This window comes from Vanessa tameamea, chromosome 11, assembly GCF_037043105.1.
Source record: "Vanessa tameamea isolate UH-Manoa-2023 chromosome 11, ilVanTame1 primary haplotype, whole genome shotgun sequence".
Taxonomy (NCBI): Eukaryota; Metazoa; Arthropoda; class Insecta; order Lepidoptera; family Nymphalidae; genus Vanessa; species Vanessa tameamea.
The window spans coordinates 1,658,219-1,676,463 of NC_087319.1; the positions used below are offsets into that span (position 1 = coordinate 1,658,219).

The following is an 18,245-nucleotide window of genomic DNA, read 5'->3' on the forward strand; positions in this document are numbered from 1 at the left end:
CTGTATTTGATAATATAACAAATTATAGTCAAAATTAAAAGAGTAATTAATATCAGGGAAAAGTAGGAAATATTTATATTATTCACAAATTATGAAATTGTAAATTGATATTAATCTTCAGCAATTCTAATTGTTGGCACCTACCCAATTATTTACATATCAACAAAAAATATATATACAGTGTTTAATAGACGAAAAATTAGGCAGACTGGGAAGTGGAAAAGGTAAAATTATATAATATATTAGAGGGTTCTATGACTCCTCTCAAACCCGCCATTTTCTTAAAATCAATTTAATGTTAATTATGTATTTTTAATAGTTTTATATCAATCTGCTTATACTGATATTATATTCCTAATGGTTTTAAATATAGTAATAATAGTAACCAATTGTTTGAACAATGTACTCGTACTTTTTATTTTTTATTATAAGCATAAAATTATCTTTTTTTTTGGAAATCTGTATTTGCCTTTACAGTGGCATGACAGCTATTCATGAATTACCTTTTTTTAATTTTTTGGTAATTTTATTTTACTAAAAAGCGTTTATTTTTATTTTGTAATATTGAATTTTGTACAACAATGTTATATACTTAGAATTAGAAAATCATTTGTAACGGTATATTTTGTTAGAGTACAATAAAACAAGCGCTGCCGTGGGTACCACATTATCAAATTCACTAAATAAAAACTTACAAAAAGAAATATATGTACGATTTCGAAACATTGAATCATTTGCTCTGGTTCTTTCCTAATAACTTGCTATTTACTACTTACTGTTTATGAGTGCCAAATGTTAATTTATAATGGAATATAATATATAGAATGGAATATATAGAAATTAGAATCCCATACTAATAGCACGGCAGACCTTTTTTAAAATAAATCGACAATGACAGTTCTTGAGCGAAGAAGCGTTAGCAAAAATGTTTTGGACAATATTTTCCGACTACGGCAAAGGTAAAAAAAAAATATCATTCTAGCAAATGACGTTTATAAAAGTACGGATGTTCAGCGGCAGGAACTATTTCAAAGGATTAAATAAAATAAAAACTTCTACGAAAAAATATGTTATACGATTATTTTATTATATGTGCATTATATGTGTATTTTATTATTATATGTACATATTAGAATAATCGCACAACCATAAATTAAACATAAACCTAAAAAACAACAATAACAAAGCACATTTATAAATAAATAACAACATCTAGATATATAGATATAGATATAGCACGATAGTAATTAGTACTGCTGAACGAGAATAGAAAGCGAGAAAATTCTGATTGCCTTTCTTATACGGCACCTCGAAGACGTAGAGTCTACTAACCGGTCAATATTCCGGTAACTCTTTAAATTTTAGCATTAGCAGCCTGTAAATTTCCCACTGCTGGGCTAGAGGCCTCTTCTCCCTTTGAGGAGAAGGTTTGGAGCATATTCCACAACGCTGCTCCAATGCGGGTTGGTGGAAACCACATGTGGCAGAACACACGCTTTCTAACCACTGGGCCATCTCGGTTCTCGTTAAATGCGAGAACTCTTTTGAGATCTGTCCTATAAAACCTTTGTAAAATCAAAAAGCCGGCGCCTGCAAAATTCGCTCCTTAATATGAGAAGCAGCTCATATTATGAAGCGACTCTTCTCAGCTGAGCCATCAAGGGGTCAGCGATCTAGTGATTGTCTACCATTATGGAGGGAATGATCAGTCAGACTTAGTTTAGGGACTCAGTTTAGTTTTTCTCAGGTAGCAGCCTTGATGTGTAACATCAATAAAAAATAATTCTCAAAATCAACTTATACGTCGTAAATATGTTTTTTTCATAAACATATACAAATGTTTTAAATTAGTTATTAATAACAATCATTCAAATCCATTTTTATGTTCCGCTTGCTCATATAAGAGTAGTCAACCTAATTGTATAAATAAAATGTTATTATAATTTTATGTACATATTATGTTCTAGAATAAAACTATTATCATTACATAGTATAAAACAAAGTCGCTTACCGCTGTCTGTCAATGTGTATGCTTTGATCTTTAAAATTACAAAACCGATTTTGATGCGGTATTTTTTAATAGATACTGATTCAAGAGGAAGATTTATATGCATGGTATACATGCACAATATAATAGAGAAACACCGATCATTTAATAGATTTCTAAAGTGATGTCGTAAATAAACACTTCTTTTGCACTTACATTGCAAACGCTGAACCCTACGAGATAGATAAAAATAATGTACTACAATATTGTACACCTTAAAAAGATCTTCAAAAAAATCCGCGTTGGTATATGTCTATTTCTTAGGGATAACCCACAATAAGCATTTTTATCCTTTACTTTTTACGAGATATAATGGCTTATTTTCGATGCGATTTTAAGCACTAAAGTCTTAATCCTTATCCAATTAAGTACCTTAAATACATTGTGCATTTAATAAAGATCAATATGGCCCTTTTCAGCAAGTAATTTAAATGAATAATTTCGAAGTTATTACAGATTTAAAACGCAGGGACAGCGGTTTGCATTGTCTAATGCCTGAAAAACTGTAAACGTTGTAAAACATTCTGTAGTAAATTTAGTATCAGCATTGCACCCGTCCGAAGCCGGGGTGGGTCACTAGTATTATTATATATTAAATAGACTGGAGATAATGTTCTTCTTATAGCATAGAGTATTATATTTATGTCTATCATCTTTTGAAAATAATCTGTGAGGTCCATAGCGCAAAAATATATCCAAACCCGTATCAAAACAAGGATTATGATGTGTCAACTGTCAAATGTAAAAAGTTAAAATAAGTTCTGAGGTTGTAACTACTAAGAAGTTTGTAGGTTATAATTTTCAGGTATCGGCTAAACGTAGTGGTTGATACTTTTTGAAACATTTTAATTTGAAAAGTCGTGTATGAATTTCCGAATTATTATAAGAAAAATGTCTAATAATGCAACAGTTAAATTAATTAATAATGCCGAAAAGGCTGAGAAACGACTAGCTGAATTAAAAAATAAGGTTAGAAGAATTTGCTTCAGTGGAAAATAAAACTACTGATTGTTATTCTTAATTTACAGTTTATCAATTTATATTTACTTCCGTAAATCTAAATTTTTTAGAAGTATAATATATATATATATATTCGTTACCTTGAGTTTTGTAGCCAATTTGATGAGCATAAGTTAATCATAATGTATGAATTATTCTAGCTAGATGAAGTTAAAAAAATTAAAGTCGAAGAAAAAATTAGACAGCTGACACAAGAGAATGAATCTTTGTTGAGTCAAGTTGAAAAAGCAAAAGCTGAGTTAATAAGACTTGAAATACAAAATGGTAAAAAGCAATATCCGTTACCTGGTAAAACAATCGCAGATTCAAAACCTATAGATGATGCGGAACCTGTTCCTAAAAAAGAGAAAAAAGAAAAAGATGTTAAGAAGAGTAAAGATAAGCCACTGCAAAAAGTTACAATCATCGAACCGATTGTTGATGTTAGAAAGTTGGACCTTAGAATTGGCAAGATTGTTGACATAAATAAACATCCGGATGCAGACTCATTATATGTAGAAAAGATTGACTGTGGTGAAGACAACCCACGGACAGTTGTTTCAGGTCTTGTCAATCATGTTCCGATTGAAGAAATGAAAGAGAGGATTGTTATGGTCCTTTGCAACTTGAAACCTGTCAAGGTAATAGAGTAAAAATTAAATTTAACTATTTTATCAATGACAATCATTGCAAATATTTTTTGACATAATCCTTGGTCATTACTTATTTTGGTATATTTTATTTACACATGACATCTGTATGCAAAACTTCATGATTTTTAGCTGATCAGTTAAGATGTAAAATTGTAATAAACTCACTTTCACATTTATAATATAACTTAAGATTTACACAATTTATATTTATTTTTGTAGATGCGTGGAGTTACCTCAGAAGCAATGGTTATGTGTGCTTCATCTCCTGAAAAAGTTGAAGTACTTATCCCACCCAATGGAGCTACTCCTGGTGATCTTGTTTCATGTGAAGGCTATCCTCGGGAACCAGAAGCACAACTAAACCCTAAGAAAAAAATATTTGAAACATGTGCCCCTGATCTCAAAACAAATGATGAAGGTGTTGCTTGTTATAAGGGAAGTCCTTTAATTGTTCCAGGAAAGGGTTCTATTACAGCACCTACTCTAAAGGGTGTACATGTTAAGTAATTGTTTTTTTATTTATTATCATCCTCTACAATAAATGATATTTTGAGGGTGAAACTTGTTTCAATTTTGCAAGGTATGTGCATTTAAGATTTCGGAACAATTTTTTTGAATTATACACAAACCACTAAATAATACATTACACTTCATAAATACGCAGACAGAGGAAAATAACAGATTGTCTTATCAGAGATATATAGGTAAAAAATTAAATTAGGACAAGTGGTTTTTTTAGAAATAAAACAGAAATGTAAGCAATATCAACAATATATTACATTTGTAATTATTATACATATATGAGAGCCTACATTAACAAACAAATTACTGTTACTCAGTTGATTTATATTTTAAAGATAGAAAAATAGATAGATGTGACAAAATAACTTTAACATTAACACCACAAAGATCATAGATTTTAGCATTAATGATTTATCATACTCTATGGTCCTGTGTTGCAACTTTTTGTATAAAAATTATCTTCATTTGTTAATAACAATTGATTATACAGTGTCATAGAAAAAACTACAACAGTGTAGGTCATCTAATAAGAAAATATTTGTCTATATGTAAGTATTCAACAAGTGTGCAGGCAAGCTTCATTCAACAAGGTTCCATTGTCAAAGTGTCACCATAATAATTTACACAATGGTATACCAACATCTAAGTTATGATATCATAATAGTGGAAAATTTGAACATTAGTTTTATATATAGTGCATTTGCATTCGATCCAATGATGAAACTGTCTACAAAGTACATCTTGTTTAAATTGCTTAATATATTATAATGTGACAGAAACTAAGACTACATTAGCACACAATATTCTATAAAATATATAATTATTTGATGTAATATGTAACATATAATTGATGTACTCCCATCTTCATGTCTGTATCGATAAGAGCTATAATTTATGTTATTATTATTTGAGCACTATATACATATGTATATTAAGACTACAAATGGATAGTGAAATGTCTAACATATTATGATATAATAATTAAAAGGGTATTTAGACTTCATGATGTAAAATTCGTAAGAAAAATAATACAAACGATAATTGTAAATAAGTATTCATATACTTAATATAGTAACGATAAATAATTATGAATATTTTTGATTTTTCTTAATTAAAAGATCATCTGTAGTCCAATACCCATTAACATTCAAATGCTTCTATATGATGAAGTAATTATAAAATTTTCCAATTTTAAATCCAACTTCTCTGAAATGTTGAATAATATAATCATGATATGATAATATAATGACATGCTTAACATCAGATATGTACCAGTAAAGTTATTTCTAGAAATAGTTAATATTTTTATTATTAGTACAAATACTGTGACTATTTCGAAAAGCATTTAATTTTAATTCAATTCCATTAGTTGCATGTAATTGTTATACCATCTAATATACATATAATATATTTTTGTACCGAATTATCTGGGTACTGGTGCGTGTACGCGATTAATAATATTCACGATATAAATATACTGGAAATTTAAACGAAGCAATAAATGTTAAATTGCATAGTATAACTAAAGAAATGTGATATTTTCAGTTGGGTTTAATTTAACTTTGCCGCTCTGAGGTAGGCCGAAATTGATTGCGCAGTAGTCAATATTACGACCTAAACGACTCATCCTTGCCTCCTCGTTGCATATAGTACAGCAGATAGTCGGTGTTACTTGTTGTTTATATGTATTATTATTGTTGTCATAGTGTTAGGAACATATGGTGTTCGACAATTGGCTTTGTTATTTTGAGTTTAAAGTGGTTGGTTTTTGACAAATACGCGGAAACGGACCAATATTTTTATCATCAGGCATTTACTTAATTAGTTATCAAAAATATATTTATATTTTTCTTTTAATATCGTAAGACTTATAGAATAAATTGTTTATACTAAAACTGCGCGATTTCTCTTGCCTTCTTACTGAGCGGCAAAGTTACACGATGCGGACTCCGTGATTTATTACGGAAAGTCGGTCTATATACATATATTATTTCTTATACGAATCAAATATAAATAAACATAGTTTTTAATGCAACATATTACTGTAAGGAAAACATATTTCATAGTAGTAAATACATCATACGGAATATATATATTTTTAAATGGGATTGTGACATTTTAAGTATCCACGTCCAATATAATTTTTCCTAAATGCCGTTTGCAAGTTGCCCAAAAAAAATTGCATTTAATGGTACATTTTGTTCTCGTGATGCATTATTATGAAAATATATTAACAATTCTTTATATTATGCATCGCTTTATAGAAAAATAATCATACATATAAATTTTTGATAATTTAATTTAAGAAAGTAATATTAAAAACGCTTGATTAATGGTTGGTATATAATTGTCGTATAAGTACGATCGCCAACTCACTATCATTTCGTTTCGACTTCCTTAGCAACAATACTACAAACTTGCCAGCAATATCGCTACTATGGCATAGATAAAATTGTGACATCCTCACTATAATATATAAAAATCTTTGGTTAAGTAAATCTATTATGAATAACATATAACATAGCAATAATAATTGAATATGGAATACAATAATACAAAAAAATTAAAACGATTATTATCATAAAATACAAAAATATACATTAAATATTGTTATAGAATTTTTAAAACCACCACCGCCACATTTAAAATACTAAATTTTCTACCTAAATACATATTTTTTTCTTTTATGAATATGAAAATACTGTTTTTTAAGGAATCATGATAATACATAATATTACATTTTTAATAATACAGTGAAATATGTGAAAAATGTCGCCAGGCATTAATTTTTATTATATTAAATAATTCAGGCTGGCAGTTACATAATTTTAAGAGAGTAATTAAACAGTCACACATAAAAATATATAAATAGTAGAATTGATTGCGACTTTGTAAATACATCAGAAATTATGTAGCATATACCGCTAATTAAAGCATATAACGAAATAGACATAGTTACTTATATTCTAAGATAGAAAATACATATTTCAACGAAAAAATAGTATATGTTTGCCTTAAGCGTGTAATTATAACCTGTTATTGTAGAATTTATTATTTTATTGGTCATTCGATAAATTAGGAAACGATAAAAGATCATTTATAACCACTGACATTTGATTCTTTAATTTTTTAATAAGATATTATGAAAATAATTCCATAAATAGCATTAGGCCATAGAAATATTATTAAAAAATATCATATAGCAGAAATAAATATTGGTAAAAATATACATTTCTCATCAATATTTTAAAACTTACGTGACTATCTTAACTAATGAATAATATTTTTCTCTTATAAAAATATAAATAAAATTTTGTTATAGAATGTAAGAAGTAGTTACGATGCGAGTCTAAATTAATACTGTATAAAAATAAAGATAAGTATTTTGATTACTCTCATGCGAAATTAAGTTTTTATTGCACAGGTAAAAAAAAATAGTTTTCAGTGGGATTTTTTCTAATGGCACTGTAGGACTAAAGAAAGGTGGGTAGCAAACAAATGTTTTAAATAATATAATTATCTCTTAATTTTAAATATAATTAGGAAGACAACTTGGCCTATATTATTTTTATATATTTTTTAATCTTCCTATAAATTACTAACTAAATTAATATTAGAATTTGGAATGTGCCTTTGAATTCATTCGAACTTAAAGAGTTGAAATTGGGGCTATTCATAACATTTAAGTATGCAGTCAATCATCTTACCTAGATCACTAAATTAACAATATACAATCTCATTGGAAAAAATAATCATTTTCAATATCAAAAATTTATGTGAAGATAAAAAATATTTGAACATTAGAACTTTAATACTATTGATCATATTTATCTTAGCTTAAGGACAGTTAATAATAGTTAGTTAAATAATTATTCAAAATTATTTAAATGAACTAAAAATTTTGCATTCTTGAATTTTCAATAGGTACCGATTGCATACAAAAAAAAACCGTTTTATAAATTGTACCAAAACCTGGTTTGTTGAATTTTAAGTTGACTAGGAGAGATAGTATTACAACATAAAGGATTTATGAAAGTTTTTACTTGTCTTTTGGGTCAATGCATTTGATTTTCTTTTCTTCGACCAGCAGTAGGCGCATTTGAAAATTAATATTTGCTCTTCAATATTATCTAGAAATAAAGTAACTTATTATATATGTATGTATAATGTATAGATATAAGAAATATATAACACAGGGTAAGACTTTGTGAAAGACTGACTGGGACCTATGCTGCTGTGATTCCATGTGGTTTCAATTTGAAGGTAGAATTTAATTAAAGAAAAACATAACATAATAACTTAATGCGTCACCCAATGACGCCTTAGACTTACTTAAATGTTACGTTCCCCAAAATGAGTTAGAATTTTCTTTTGAGAGTATAACTCCGTACGATGTATTAAAAAAATTTAAAACATTAAATCTCGAAAAAACCAGTGATCTATCAGTTACAATTCTTAACAACGTAATTGTCGACTTGGCTCCTTGTTTAGCTATCATCTTTAATAAATGTATACAATCGGGTATTTTTCCAGATCTATTAAAATTAAGTAACGTAATCCCATTATTTAAGTCCGGTGATAAAAATGACCCAAACAATTATAGACCAATCTCTATTTTGCCAGTATTAAGTAAAATTATTGAAAAAATCATGCTTAATCAATTGTTGTTATACTTTAACTCGAATAAACTATTGCATTCTCAATAGTTCGGTTTTACTAAAGGTCGCTCGACTACTGATGCGGGTATAGCATTTGTTGAGCACATTTATGATGCGCGGGAGAAGTCACAAAATGCTATTGGAGTTTTTTGTGACTTATCAAAAGCTTTCGATTGCGTTAGGCATGATATTCTTCTAGAAAAACTTAAATATTATGGAATCAAGGGCCCTGCATTGAAATTAATTTCCTCCTACCTTAATGAAAGAGTTTTGAAGGTTGTTGTTAACGGTGCAAAGTCAAATGGCGCTCTGGCGCAAATGGGTGTACCACAGGGTTCAATTTTAGGACCTCTCCTGTTCTTAATATATATAAATGTAACCATTTACCTTATTTTGTATATAAGACTTGCGACATTGTACTGTTTGCAAATGATACATCCCTTATTTTAAAACTCGACAGAAAAATAAACAACTATGACGTTGTAAGCGTGCTCTGTCGCGGGTTCTTGGTTGGTTTGACATAAACAATTTGGTACTAAATGCCAAAAAGACTAAATGTATTTTGTTTTCTCTGCCAAATATCAAATAAAATTCTTCTGCCGTCATTTTGAATAATGAAAGGCTTGAGTTTGTTGAGTCGACGGCCTTTCTAGGAATAACCCTTGACTCCAAACTTCAGTGGGGCATTTGTATGCCCTAGCAGGGAAACTAAGTAGTGCCATTTATGCAATAAAAACAATAAGAAAACTCACGGGCATAAGTACTACTAGACTAGTTTATTTTTGTAATTTTCACAGTCTTATGTCATATGGAATGTTGTTATGGGGTAATGCAGCAGATATTGAAATAGTATTTATTCTGCAGAAAAGACCTATCCGAACTATTAATAATATTAGCTCTAGGACATCATTACGCAAAAATTTAAAGAAATAGGTGTATTAACGGCTGCTTCACAATATATTTATGATAATATAATGTTTATACAGAAGAATATACAAAAGTATTCCATAAAAGCTGATATACATACTATTAATACAAGAAATAAGAATAAACTTCTAACCCCTACTTTCCGTTTGCATACGGTACAGAGAACGTTTTTGGGCAATGATATACGCATATATAATAAGATACCGGGAAATGTAACCAATTTACCATTTACGAAATTTAGAAAGTTTATTAAGACTAAATTAATAAATAAGTCTTATTATTCATTAAATGAGTACTTTTTAGAAAAAAACGCCTGGATTTAGGCTCGGGTTCCATCACAGGGATATTTTTGTAAAAAAAATAGCATTGTAAATCTGTTTATTTGAAAAGAGCAACTATGCGAGTTTCTTGCCGTTTCTTCTCGCTGGAGGCTGCTTTCCGAAACGGTGGTAGTTTTTTAATATCGACGATTCAAAAATGCTTCGTTGTGAAGTTTACTTGAATAAAATTGATTTGATTTGATATTTACAGTATCAGTAATATTTACAACAAAACCAAGTTCTATGGGCGGAGTTGGTCATTAACCATATGGTAGCCTTCCATTCAAATATAAAAAAAAAAACAAATTTGAAGGTGACGCTTACTTACATTTAACATTTTCGTTACTTTAAACTTGTGTGGGCGGGAACCGACGTTGTGGTTTAATTCGACGCTGCGCCAGAGTCGATTGAGTTACAGGACCTAATATATGAGGTGTCATTGGAGCTGAAGTCATAGCCTAAAAAAAAGATATTATAAATTAAAGTTTATTCTTAGAATTTGTATCATTGCTATTGATCAAGATATTCGAGCTCCTAAAGAAGGAACCTGTGATGGCCTTGCTCGACACGAATGATATGCCGTAGAATAGCTTTCCGTTCGCAGTTGCTGTCTTTTCCGTGCCGCCCTCCTTGATGCCTATCAACTACTGTCTATGGCTATTGGCTGCTGGTTTTATTTGTGTCTTGTGTATGCATTATGAGATCCATTTACCAGATTTTATAGATATAGATGTAAATGCTTATTACTTTTTAGTGACAGCTCAAAAAATACAAATAGATAGCCTATAACGAGCAAATAATCATTAAATTTTTAATTAGTTAAAAAAGAACCGATCAAAAAGCGGTTGCGGTGCCGTGGTGCCGTGGTGGTGTGGTCGCGTAAGGCGCACCTGGTAGGTGAGGTCGACGGCGCGGCGCAGGTCCTGCGGCGCGGGCGCGTCGTCGTGCGAGGGCGGCGCGGCGCGCGGCGGCGGCGGCGGCTCGGGCTCGTCGCGCGCCAGCCACGCCTCGCGCAGCAGCTCGTGCGCGCGCGGCCGCAGGGCGGGCTCCAGCTGCAGCATGCGCCGCACGCACGCGCGCGCCTCCGCCGACACGTGCCGCCACGCGCCGCTCGACGTCTCCACCTGCCCCGCGCGAAATACTACTTAACCGCTTCGGAATGTACATTCTACCGCGAACAACCCGCAATACACTCAGTGGTTACTCTATTCCAACATTTGAAATACAAAGTCGAATACATTTGTATATAATATCATCCTGCCTGAAAGTCAACAAGTATTAGCTCCATGCCTTTTTATCTTTTATATAATTTTGTGTTCAATAATATGACTTCTTTATTAATGTCTTTTTAGCAAACGATTTGAATTTATAGATCGGCAAAGTTAACAGCTTGATAATTAATCATTTTTCTACAAAAAAAAAACAAAAAAAAAAATTATCAGCTCGGACTGGGGTTTGAACCGAAGACATCGAGATCTGTGGCTTTATATAAAGCCAATAGACCAACGAGGCAGAAACCAAAACATACCAGTTTTATGACATTATGTAGTTCTACTGGTTTCAGCAGGTTTTTGTCATTAAATTCTTAGTAGCGTGTTAGCCTTATGTTGGTTCTTTCACTGGGTGTTCATATATAATTTCTAATTGGACTATATTAGTTTCAAAAATGTATTGTGTGTGAGAAAATTCAATAGAGTATTTTCGGTAGTGGAAAATAAATTATGAAATTTGATAAAAATTAAAATGTATGTAGAAACATACTTAAACATTTTAATGTATTAATTTATTATATTAAAAGTCGTCATTTTTAGTCTGTATATAAGATGAACTAAAACATGAGCCGCCATGGTTTGGCGTCAGACAGGCAAAAATTGATAATACCATCTGGCACTTTGATAAACAACTTTTCTGGGGTTTTAATGTTAGTATTTGTACATTTCACTCCAGCGATAGCGACTTTAATTCATTATTTCATTAAAAAACACCAAATATTTATAGCTGTTAACATTGAATGAGTACCGGTCGTACATACACGACTGTTGTTTTTAACAATCTGACGTCATCAAAATGTTTGATGAATGATTGATGACGTTTTTGCGGGAATAAAATAGGTTTAAAATTTAATTTAATTTTATGTCAAGAAAGCGTGTTTATTTTGCCGAAATATATTTTTTGAGTTGATGAGTTAAATACTATTTAATAATTTACCTTTCCAGATTCGATCCTGGCTAAAATTGCCTCGGGTGTGTCGTCTCCTGTAGATGCGAAAGGTGTTCTACCGGAGAACATAATATATGCGAGTACTCCTAAAGAAAAATAAATGTATTAATGTTATTTGTTAACGACGAATTATTAATTTCACAATTTTTTATTAACTATAACTAACCTAAGCTCCATATGTCGCAAGCAGCGTCATAACCGGCGCGCTTGAGAACTTCCGGCGCAACAAAGTTGGCGGTGTAACAAGGGGTCATGAGCAGCCCGTTCTCTGCACGCAACTGCTTCGCTAGTCCGAAATCGACGAGGCGGACGTCCTCCGGTCGTCTCTCAGCAGTTGCGAACAGAATGTTTGAAGGCTTGATATCTCTGAAACATCACATAAAATAATAGTTTGTTAAATAATTAAAAAAAAAAAATTGTATTCGATATTATCTGATACAAAAAGTATTATTTCAAGAAAAAGTTAAATTGATTAGCAACAGAGCCGTATCTATGAATAAAAGTATAGGCCGGAGCTCGTGAGCGACCTGTGCACGACGGTGTGGCGGTGCAGGTAGTGCACGGCGTGCAGCACGTTGCGCAGCACGCGCGCCGCCTCGCGCTCGGGCAGGTGGCGGCGCTGCGTGATGTACTCCAGCAGCTCGCCGCCGCGGCACAGCTCCGTCACGGCCAGCAGCCGCCCGCCCTCCTCGTACACGCCGCGCAGGCTGATGATGTGCGGGTGCTGGCTGTATCTGTGAACGGAATTATGTAGATCTTCTTGAAGGAAATGGTGAAATTCGTCGTATCGCCACGAGTGCCACCTAGTTTCCGACTTTGCACTCTTCTTCTTCTATAATGATGTGGTAGCTTTACATTTGATTCAACACTGTAAAATGTCGATTCAAATGTTTTTCTACTGGAGTAAAGAATATTTTTTTTATTTATTGGATTTAATTTCTAACACTTAGGGAATGCTTTGAACACACTTTGTATGTGTGCAGAAATATGACCAAACAATAAGATAAATTAGTTTTTACTTTATTTTTTTTTTAAATAATTCTTAAAAAAAGGAAGAATCAAATGTTTATTAATATGCCAAATGCTTATCTCTTCCTTATTCAATTAATATATCAAATAAGAAAAAATACCTCAATAGAATCTCAATCTCTTCTCGGGGATCGTATTGTAGTTTGTCCATGATTTTGACAGCATATTGTGTCCGAGAAGCTTTGTGCTCACAAAGTCGTACTACCGAAAAAGATCCAGTGCCCAATTCACCCATTAATCTGAAACATTAAGTACATTGCTATATATGGGCGATTCACCATAAGTCAATCAAAAGTTTTATAAATATCGGAAAGTACTATTTTCAGTACAGTCAACAACTTTAAATAAATTATTTTAGGTTATAACACAAAACATTTGTACTGTAAGATGCAAGGTAAATTCGTACATTTAGATGACATCATTAACGCCTGTAACGTATATACCTATACTCATCGAAGAATTTATTCTTGTTAACAAAACCAGCCCAGAATTCTTCAGTTGATGTCTTGGTTTGTGCTATATGGTTCTGATTTTGATTTGTGACAGTTTTGTTGTCTTCATCATTCAGTAAGCACGGAGCCACGAAACTGAAACCTCTGTGAATTAAATTAATATTTTATAGTATTCTTTCTAAATGTATATACTCAACATATATATATATTCAACATATATATATTATAATTTTAATTATACGAGCGATCAAAAAATAATGATAATCAATAAAATATTTACTTTTTCAAATTAAATTTACTTTTCTACATAATCGCCTTATTAGTTTATAAATTTAGTCCATCTCAAATTATTGATGTTGACACAGAATCAGAATCAATTTAATGGATTTTAATTTGTTATAACATGGAAATTTCGCACGATAGATATTGTTTCGCAAAAACAATGTTAACAAAATGTATAATGAGATGACTTATTTATAATATGATTTAATATTTCAAAGTCACAAATTTAATATTTCATATATATGTATTTGTAGACTAGCAAATGGAACACCTAATGGTGAATAGTCAGTACCACCCATAAAATGACATCATACGATATATACAACCTTGAGTACTAAGATATTATGTGAATTGTGGCAGTAGTTACACTTGCTCACTCGCCCTTCAAACTAGAACACAACGATACTGAGTACTCTTCGCGGTAGAATATCTGATGAGTGGTACCTACCCAGGCGGGCTTGCCTAAAGCCTTTGACCAAGTGCTTCTCCTCTAATGTTTTATAACCTTAGAGCCATGCCAGTACCTGAACAGCTCGTGCGCGTTGGCGGAGGCGGGCACGCCGGGCGAGTCGCGCGGCGTGCGGCACGTGAACTCGGAGTCGAAGTAGAACGCGTCGTCGGCGCGAGACACCGCCGGCCGGAACGGGGGCACCACCTGCGATTATTCAATTAGTGTATTCTATCATTCGCCCTTATCCTATCCTTTTTTTTTGCAAGTCTAACCTTAATGAAAATGTTTTAGGTGGTAGATTGATAGCTCAAAGACACAAAGGTTATTGAGGTGCCGATATTCTAGTTTTTTTACAAAAAATGGCGTAGTCGCAACTCTTACAACTAGCTAATTGGACTAACTGTATTTTATTGTTTCAAATTACATGGCTTAACAATTACGAACCAATCAACATAAGATTGTTTCAATGACCATTTTTTAATCTAGATTGAATTAAGATCAGCTTATATATATTCAATTTTTATTTTTTTTGTAAATTGTTTGAACCCCTCTCGTTACTAAGTCCTATTTCCTTGATGCATTCAATGATTAATAAAAAAATAGGATAGATGCTTCATTATTATTAAATTATTGGTCTTATGTAATTATCTCAACACTGACTATAAATAAATTTTGAAATTACCTCTTTCCTTAACAATGCATCCCACTCTATGCTTGCAAAAAACTCATGACTCTTTATATCTTCAATACCATTAGGACCAGCTCCTAATCTGTAACAAGCCATTGTGTGCTTTGAGAATAGAGTGAAAAGATTTAAAATTAAATGTGGCTCAGCCTATTACCTATTATGTGGATTTCTCTTGAACAGCGCACGTAAAAGAGATTGTGCCTCCTCACTCAAATTTGAAGGCATACCTAATTTCGCTTTAAGGATTTGAGTCATTGTTTCATGTCTGGTGGAGCCATGGAATGGTAGATTTCCCGTCAACATTTCAAACTGCAAGATATTAAATTATTTATTCAATAGTTCAATAAAAATGACAAAAGCAAGTGAAGTATTATATTTTCGTTCTCCATTTGCATATTCAATAGAGTTGAAGCTTTTTGTCGCATCTGAGTGATAGTTACGCCTCCTGACCGATTTCGACCACAACAACTATAAAAAAGCATCTGCTCAGCGCATAATACAATTAAAAGGTGTGGAAAACAAATATCTTAATCATATTCTCTAATGACTTACTTCCGTAACACGAAAAAATCGGTAAGTGCTCATGAGCGTGGCCAACGACTTCGAACGCTTTCAGAGACATAGCAGTGTACAAAAACCCAATAACATTTTTACTAGCCCAAACCGGGATTAAAGTCAGATAGGACCTTAGTGTCTCCAGTCTTATAATCTATTAGCATCTACACTTAAAAAGAAGTATTTATTACAAGTGATTTGATCTAAAAATATTAAAAATAATATTTACCATTAGAACACCAAAAGACCACCAGTCAGCAGCCATTGTGTGCCCTTTCCTATTTACAACCTCGGGAGCCATGTATTCAACTGTACCACAAAAACTGTAAGTTTTATCACTAGGAGGTAGCTTTGATAGACCAAAGTCAGTGAGAGCTATATGCCCATCTGCATCTAATAAAATATTTTCTGGCTTTAGATCCCTGTATATAATTCCCAATTTATGCACATGTTCTAATGCTAAAGCTAATTCAGCTAAATAAAACTTTACATCTTCTTCTGTAAACATAACCTGAAAAAAGATTATAATTAAAAATAGATTACAACAAAAATAAATCAAATTAAATAAAAATCATTTAAATTGCCAAAGTTTTATCTACTGTTTTGGATTATATAATGAAATATGTTACCTCTTTACTAAGTCGGGAGAACAGATCCCCACCACGTAGGAAATCTAATATTAAATACAGTTTTCCTGCTGTTTGAAAAGCATAGTGTAATTTAACAATAAACGGATGGCCCATTTCTACTAAAATGTTTCTTTCCATCTTTGTGCGTTCTCTGTCTCTAACTTTTAGTGTAGCCTTCTTCAGTACCTATATAACATAGGGAAAATTATGGATTATAGCTAGGTATTAAATTTGGATAACAATAATACCAGAAAGGGGAAAAATAAATGTAAATATTTTAGCCTTCCTTTAAGATGTTGTTGATAGGTAATTAAAAATTTACTTTAATTATCTAAGTTGTAAATATTTATATCATTTAAGGTTTGATTATGTTTACGTAACATTATAAAAAGATTTGATTAAATTGAACCATTAGTTTCACAAATGTTATGAGGAATAATATGTAAAAAATCTCCAGGCATGGATAATGTTTTAGCATGCACTGTATGGATTGATAGATTGGTTAGTGAATGTTTATATCTCATTTATTTGGAAATGGCATGAGACAATATAATTATTTTACAAGAAACACTAGCTGGAACTACTATAATATTTAATTACGAAAATACTTTAAAATTCTTTTACATAGTTCCATATAATATAATCACATATTTTATTTTCAAACTTATTTTTTAATAGATATTTACAATAATGTAAATATGTAAACATATATTATCACTAAAACCTGAATTTACCTTATATTAACATTATAGAGATATTTTATTAATTATTGCAGAATTGTTTAAATCAGATCACAGTATTATTGCTAAGCTAACATGCATATTGTCCTTATAATAACATACCTTCATTGCATAAAGAGTACCAGTATCAGGACCAGTAACCTTGCGTGCTAGAAATACTTTGCCAAAAGAACCTTCACCAAGAACTTTCAGTAGCTCAAATTGAGAAGGATCTGCCTTCTCATGGCCTTCTTTAACTACATCTTGAAGTTCCACTTCTCTTTCATAATTTTGATCAATATTTGATGCACTTGACTCAAGACTCTCTGTAGTGGATGTCTGTCGAGACTCTGCTAAATTTTCCACAACCATTGGAAGACTATTTGCAGACTGTGCTGTTATGCCACGCTGAAATATTCAGGATAGTCTTATTAGTGGTGAAATAATTACTAACATGGACACCAACATATTATTATACCAGTAAAAAACCATATGGTAAATAAGTTGTTAAGGTAAACACCTATTATACTATTAATTTGTTTGAATCACAAATCACGGTGAATTTGAAAATGTATGTAGATATAATGAATAATCAATAAGTGATAAGAGTCATTTTTTTTAAATGTAAATATTATAAAGTCAGCCATAGAAACGGGCGTAGAAGTAACAGGTAAATAGTATTACGTTGCCTAAAGACAATCCCAAAGAACGTCAATTGTTTACCTAAAATTACGAAAGAAGTTCGTAAGACTATAGGAGAAAATTCCATTTAACAAAGTATGCAAACAATTTTTACAAATCATAACATACCGTGACATCTCCAACACTTTGCATTCGCCATGGATCGCTGGCGTTGGCCAAAGGCATCGTTTTCAGCTTTCAGGTAAGCACATCCAGCGGGAATTCTAATCAAATTCTGTAAAAATTTACTTTAAACTGACGAAAAATACTTGATTTTCATTCATTTAAGTGTTTAGAACAAAAAGGGAGGTAGACTGTCATGTCATAGACGGAAAAATAAATGATAAAATAGATATCAGAGACAGACTATACAATCAAAATAATTCGTTAGTTATTTTTTTCCAATTCCAGGT

The 18,245-nt window shown here is 31.6% G+C and overlaps 2 protein-coding genes across 3 annotated transcripts; one reads left to right on the forward strand and one right to left on the reverse strand.

The window, feature by feature from the left end:
- Positions 1-2,804: 2,804 nt before the first annotated feature.
- LOC113400870 (aminoacyl tRNA synthase complex-interacting multifunctional protein 1) lies at positions 2,805-4,260 on the forward strand. Its single transcript, XM_026640544.2, has 3 exons — positions 2,805-3,016; positions 3,208-3,687; positions 3,919-4,260. Exons 1-3 carry the CDS (start codon positions 2,912-2,914, stop codon positions 4,204-4,206), a joined length of 873 nt encoding a protein of 290 aa, XP_026496329.1. The 5' UTR covers positions 2,805-2,911; the 3' UTR covers positions 4,207-4,260.
- A 2,070-nt stretch (positions 4,261-6,330) lies between these two features.
- S6kii (Ribosomal protein S6 kinase II) lies at positions 6,331-18,209 on the reverse strand. 2 transcript variants are annotated; one of them, XM_064216199.1, is made up of 15 exons: positions 17,962-18,209; positions 17,275-17,559; positions 16,433-16,618; positions 16,033-16,314; positions 15,403-15,557; positions 15,243-15,330; positions 14,634-14,764; positions 13,819-13,971; positions 13,477-13,614; positions 12,874-13,080; positions 12,513-12,712; positions 12,335-12,432; positions 11,017-11,250; positions 10,455-10,584; positions 6,331-8,351 (listed from the first exon to the last, which is right to left on the reverse strand). In XM_064216199.1, the coding sequence occupies exons 1-14, from the start codon at positions 18,016-18,018 to the stop codon at positions 10,474-10,476; spliced, it is 2,325 nt and encodes a 774-aa protein (XP_064072269.1). In that variant the 5' UTR covers positions 18,019-18,209; the 3' UTR covers positions 6,331-8,351; positions 10,455-10,473. The 2 variants fall into 2 exon arrangements, with proteins under 2 accessions (XP_064072269.1, XP_064072270.1); XM_064216200.1 differs by having other exon boundaries at positions 10,451-10,584.
- Positions 18,210-18,245: the final 36 nt, after the last annotated feature.

Bases quoted from the DNA above. Each gene is read 5' to 3' on its own strand.
- LOC113400870 (XM_026640544.2), top strand. From the start codon at position 2,912: ATGAATTTCCGAATTATTATAAGAAAAATGTCTAATAATGCAACAGTT. The intron at 3,017-3,207 runs GTTAGAAGAATT...GAATTATTCTAG, and splicing joins TAGCTGAATTAAAAAATAAG to CTAGATGAAGTTAAAAAAAT. The intron at 3,688-3,918 runs GTAATAGAGTAA...TTATTTTTGTAG, and splicing joins GCAACTTGAAACCTGTCAAG to ATGCGTGGAGTTACCTCAGA.
- S6kii (XM_064216199.1), bottom strand. From the start codon at position 18,018: ATGCCTTTGGCCAACGCCAGCGATCCATGGCGAATGCAAAGTGTTGGA. The intron at 16,619-17,274 runs GTATGTTATTAT...TATGTTATATAG, and splicing joins GTACTCTTTATGCAATGAAG to GTACTGAAGAAGGCTACACT. The intron at 12,433-12,512 runs GTTAGTTATAGT...ATTTTTCTTTAG, and splicing joins TTGCGACATATGGAGCTTAG to GAGTACTCGCATATATTATG.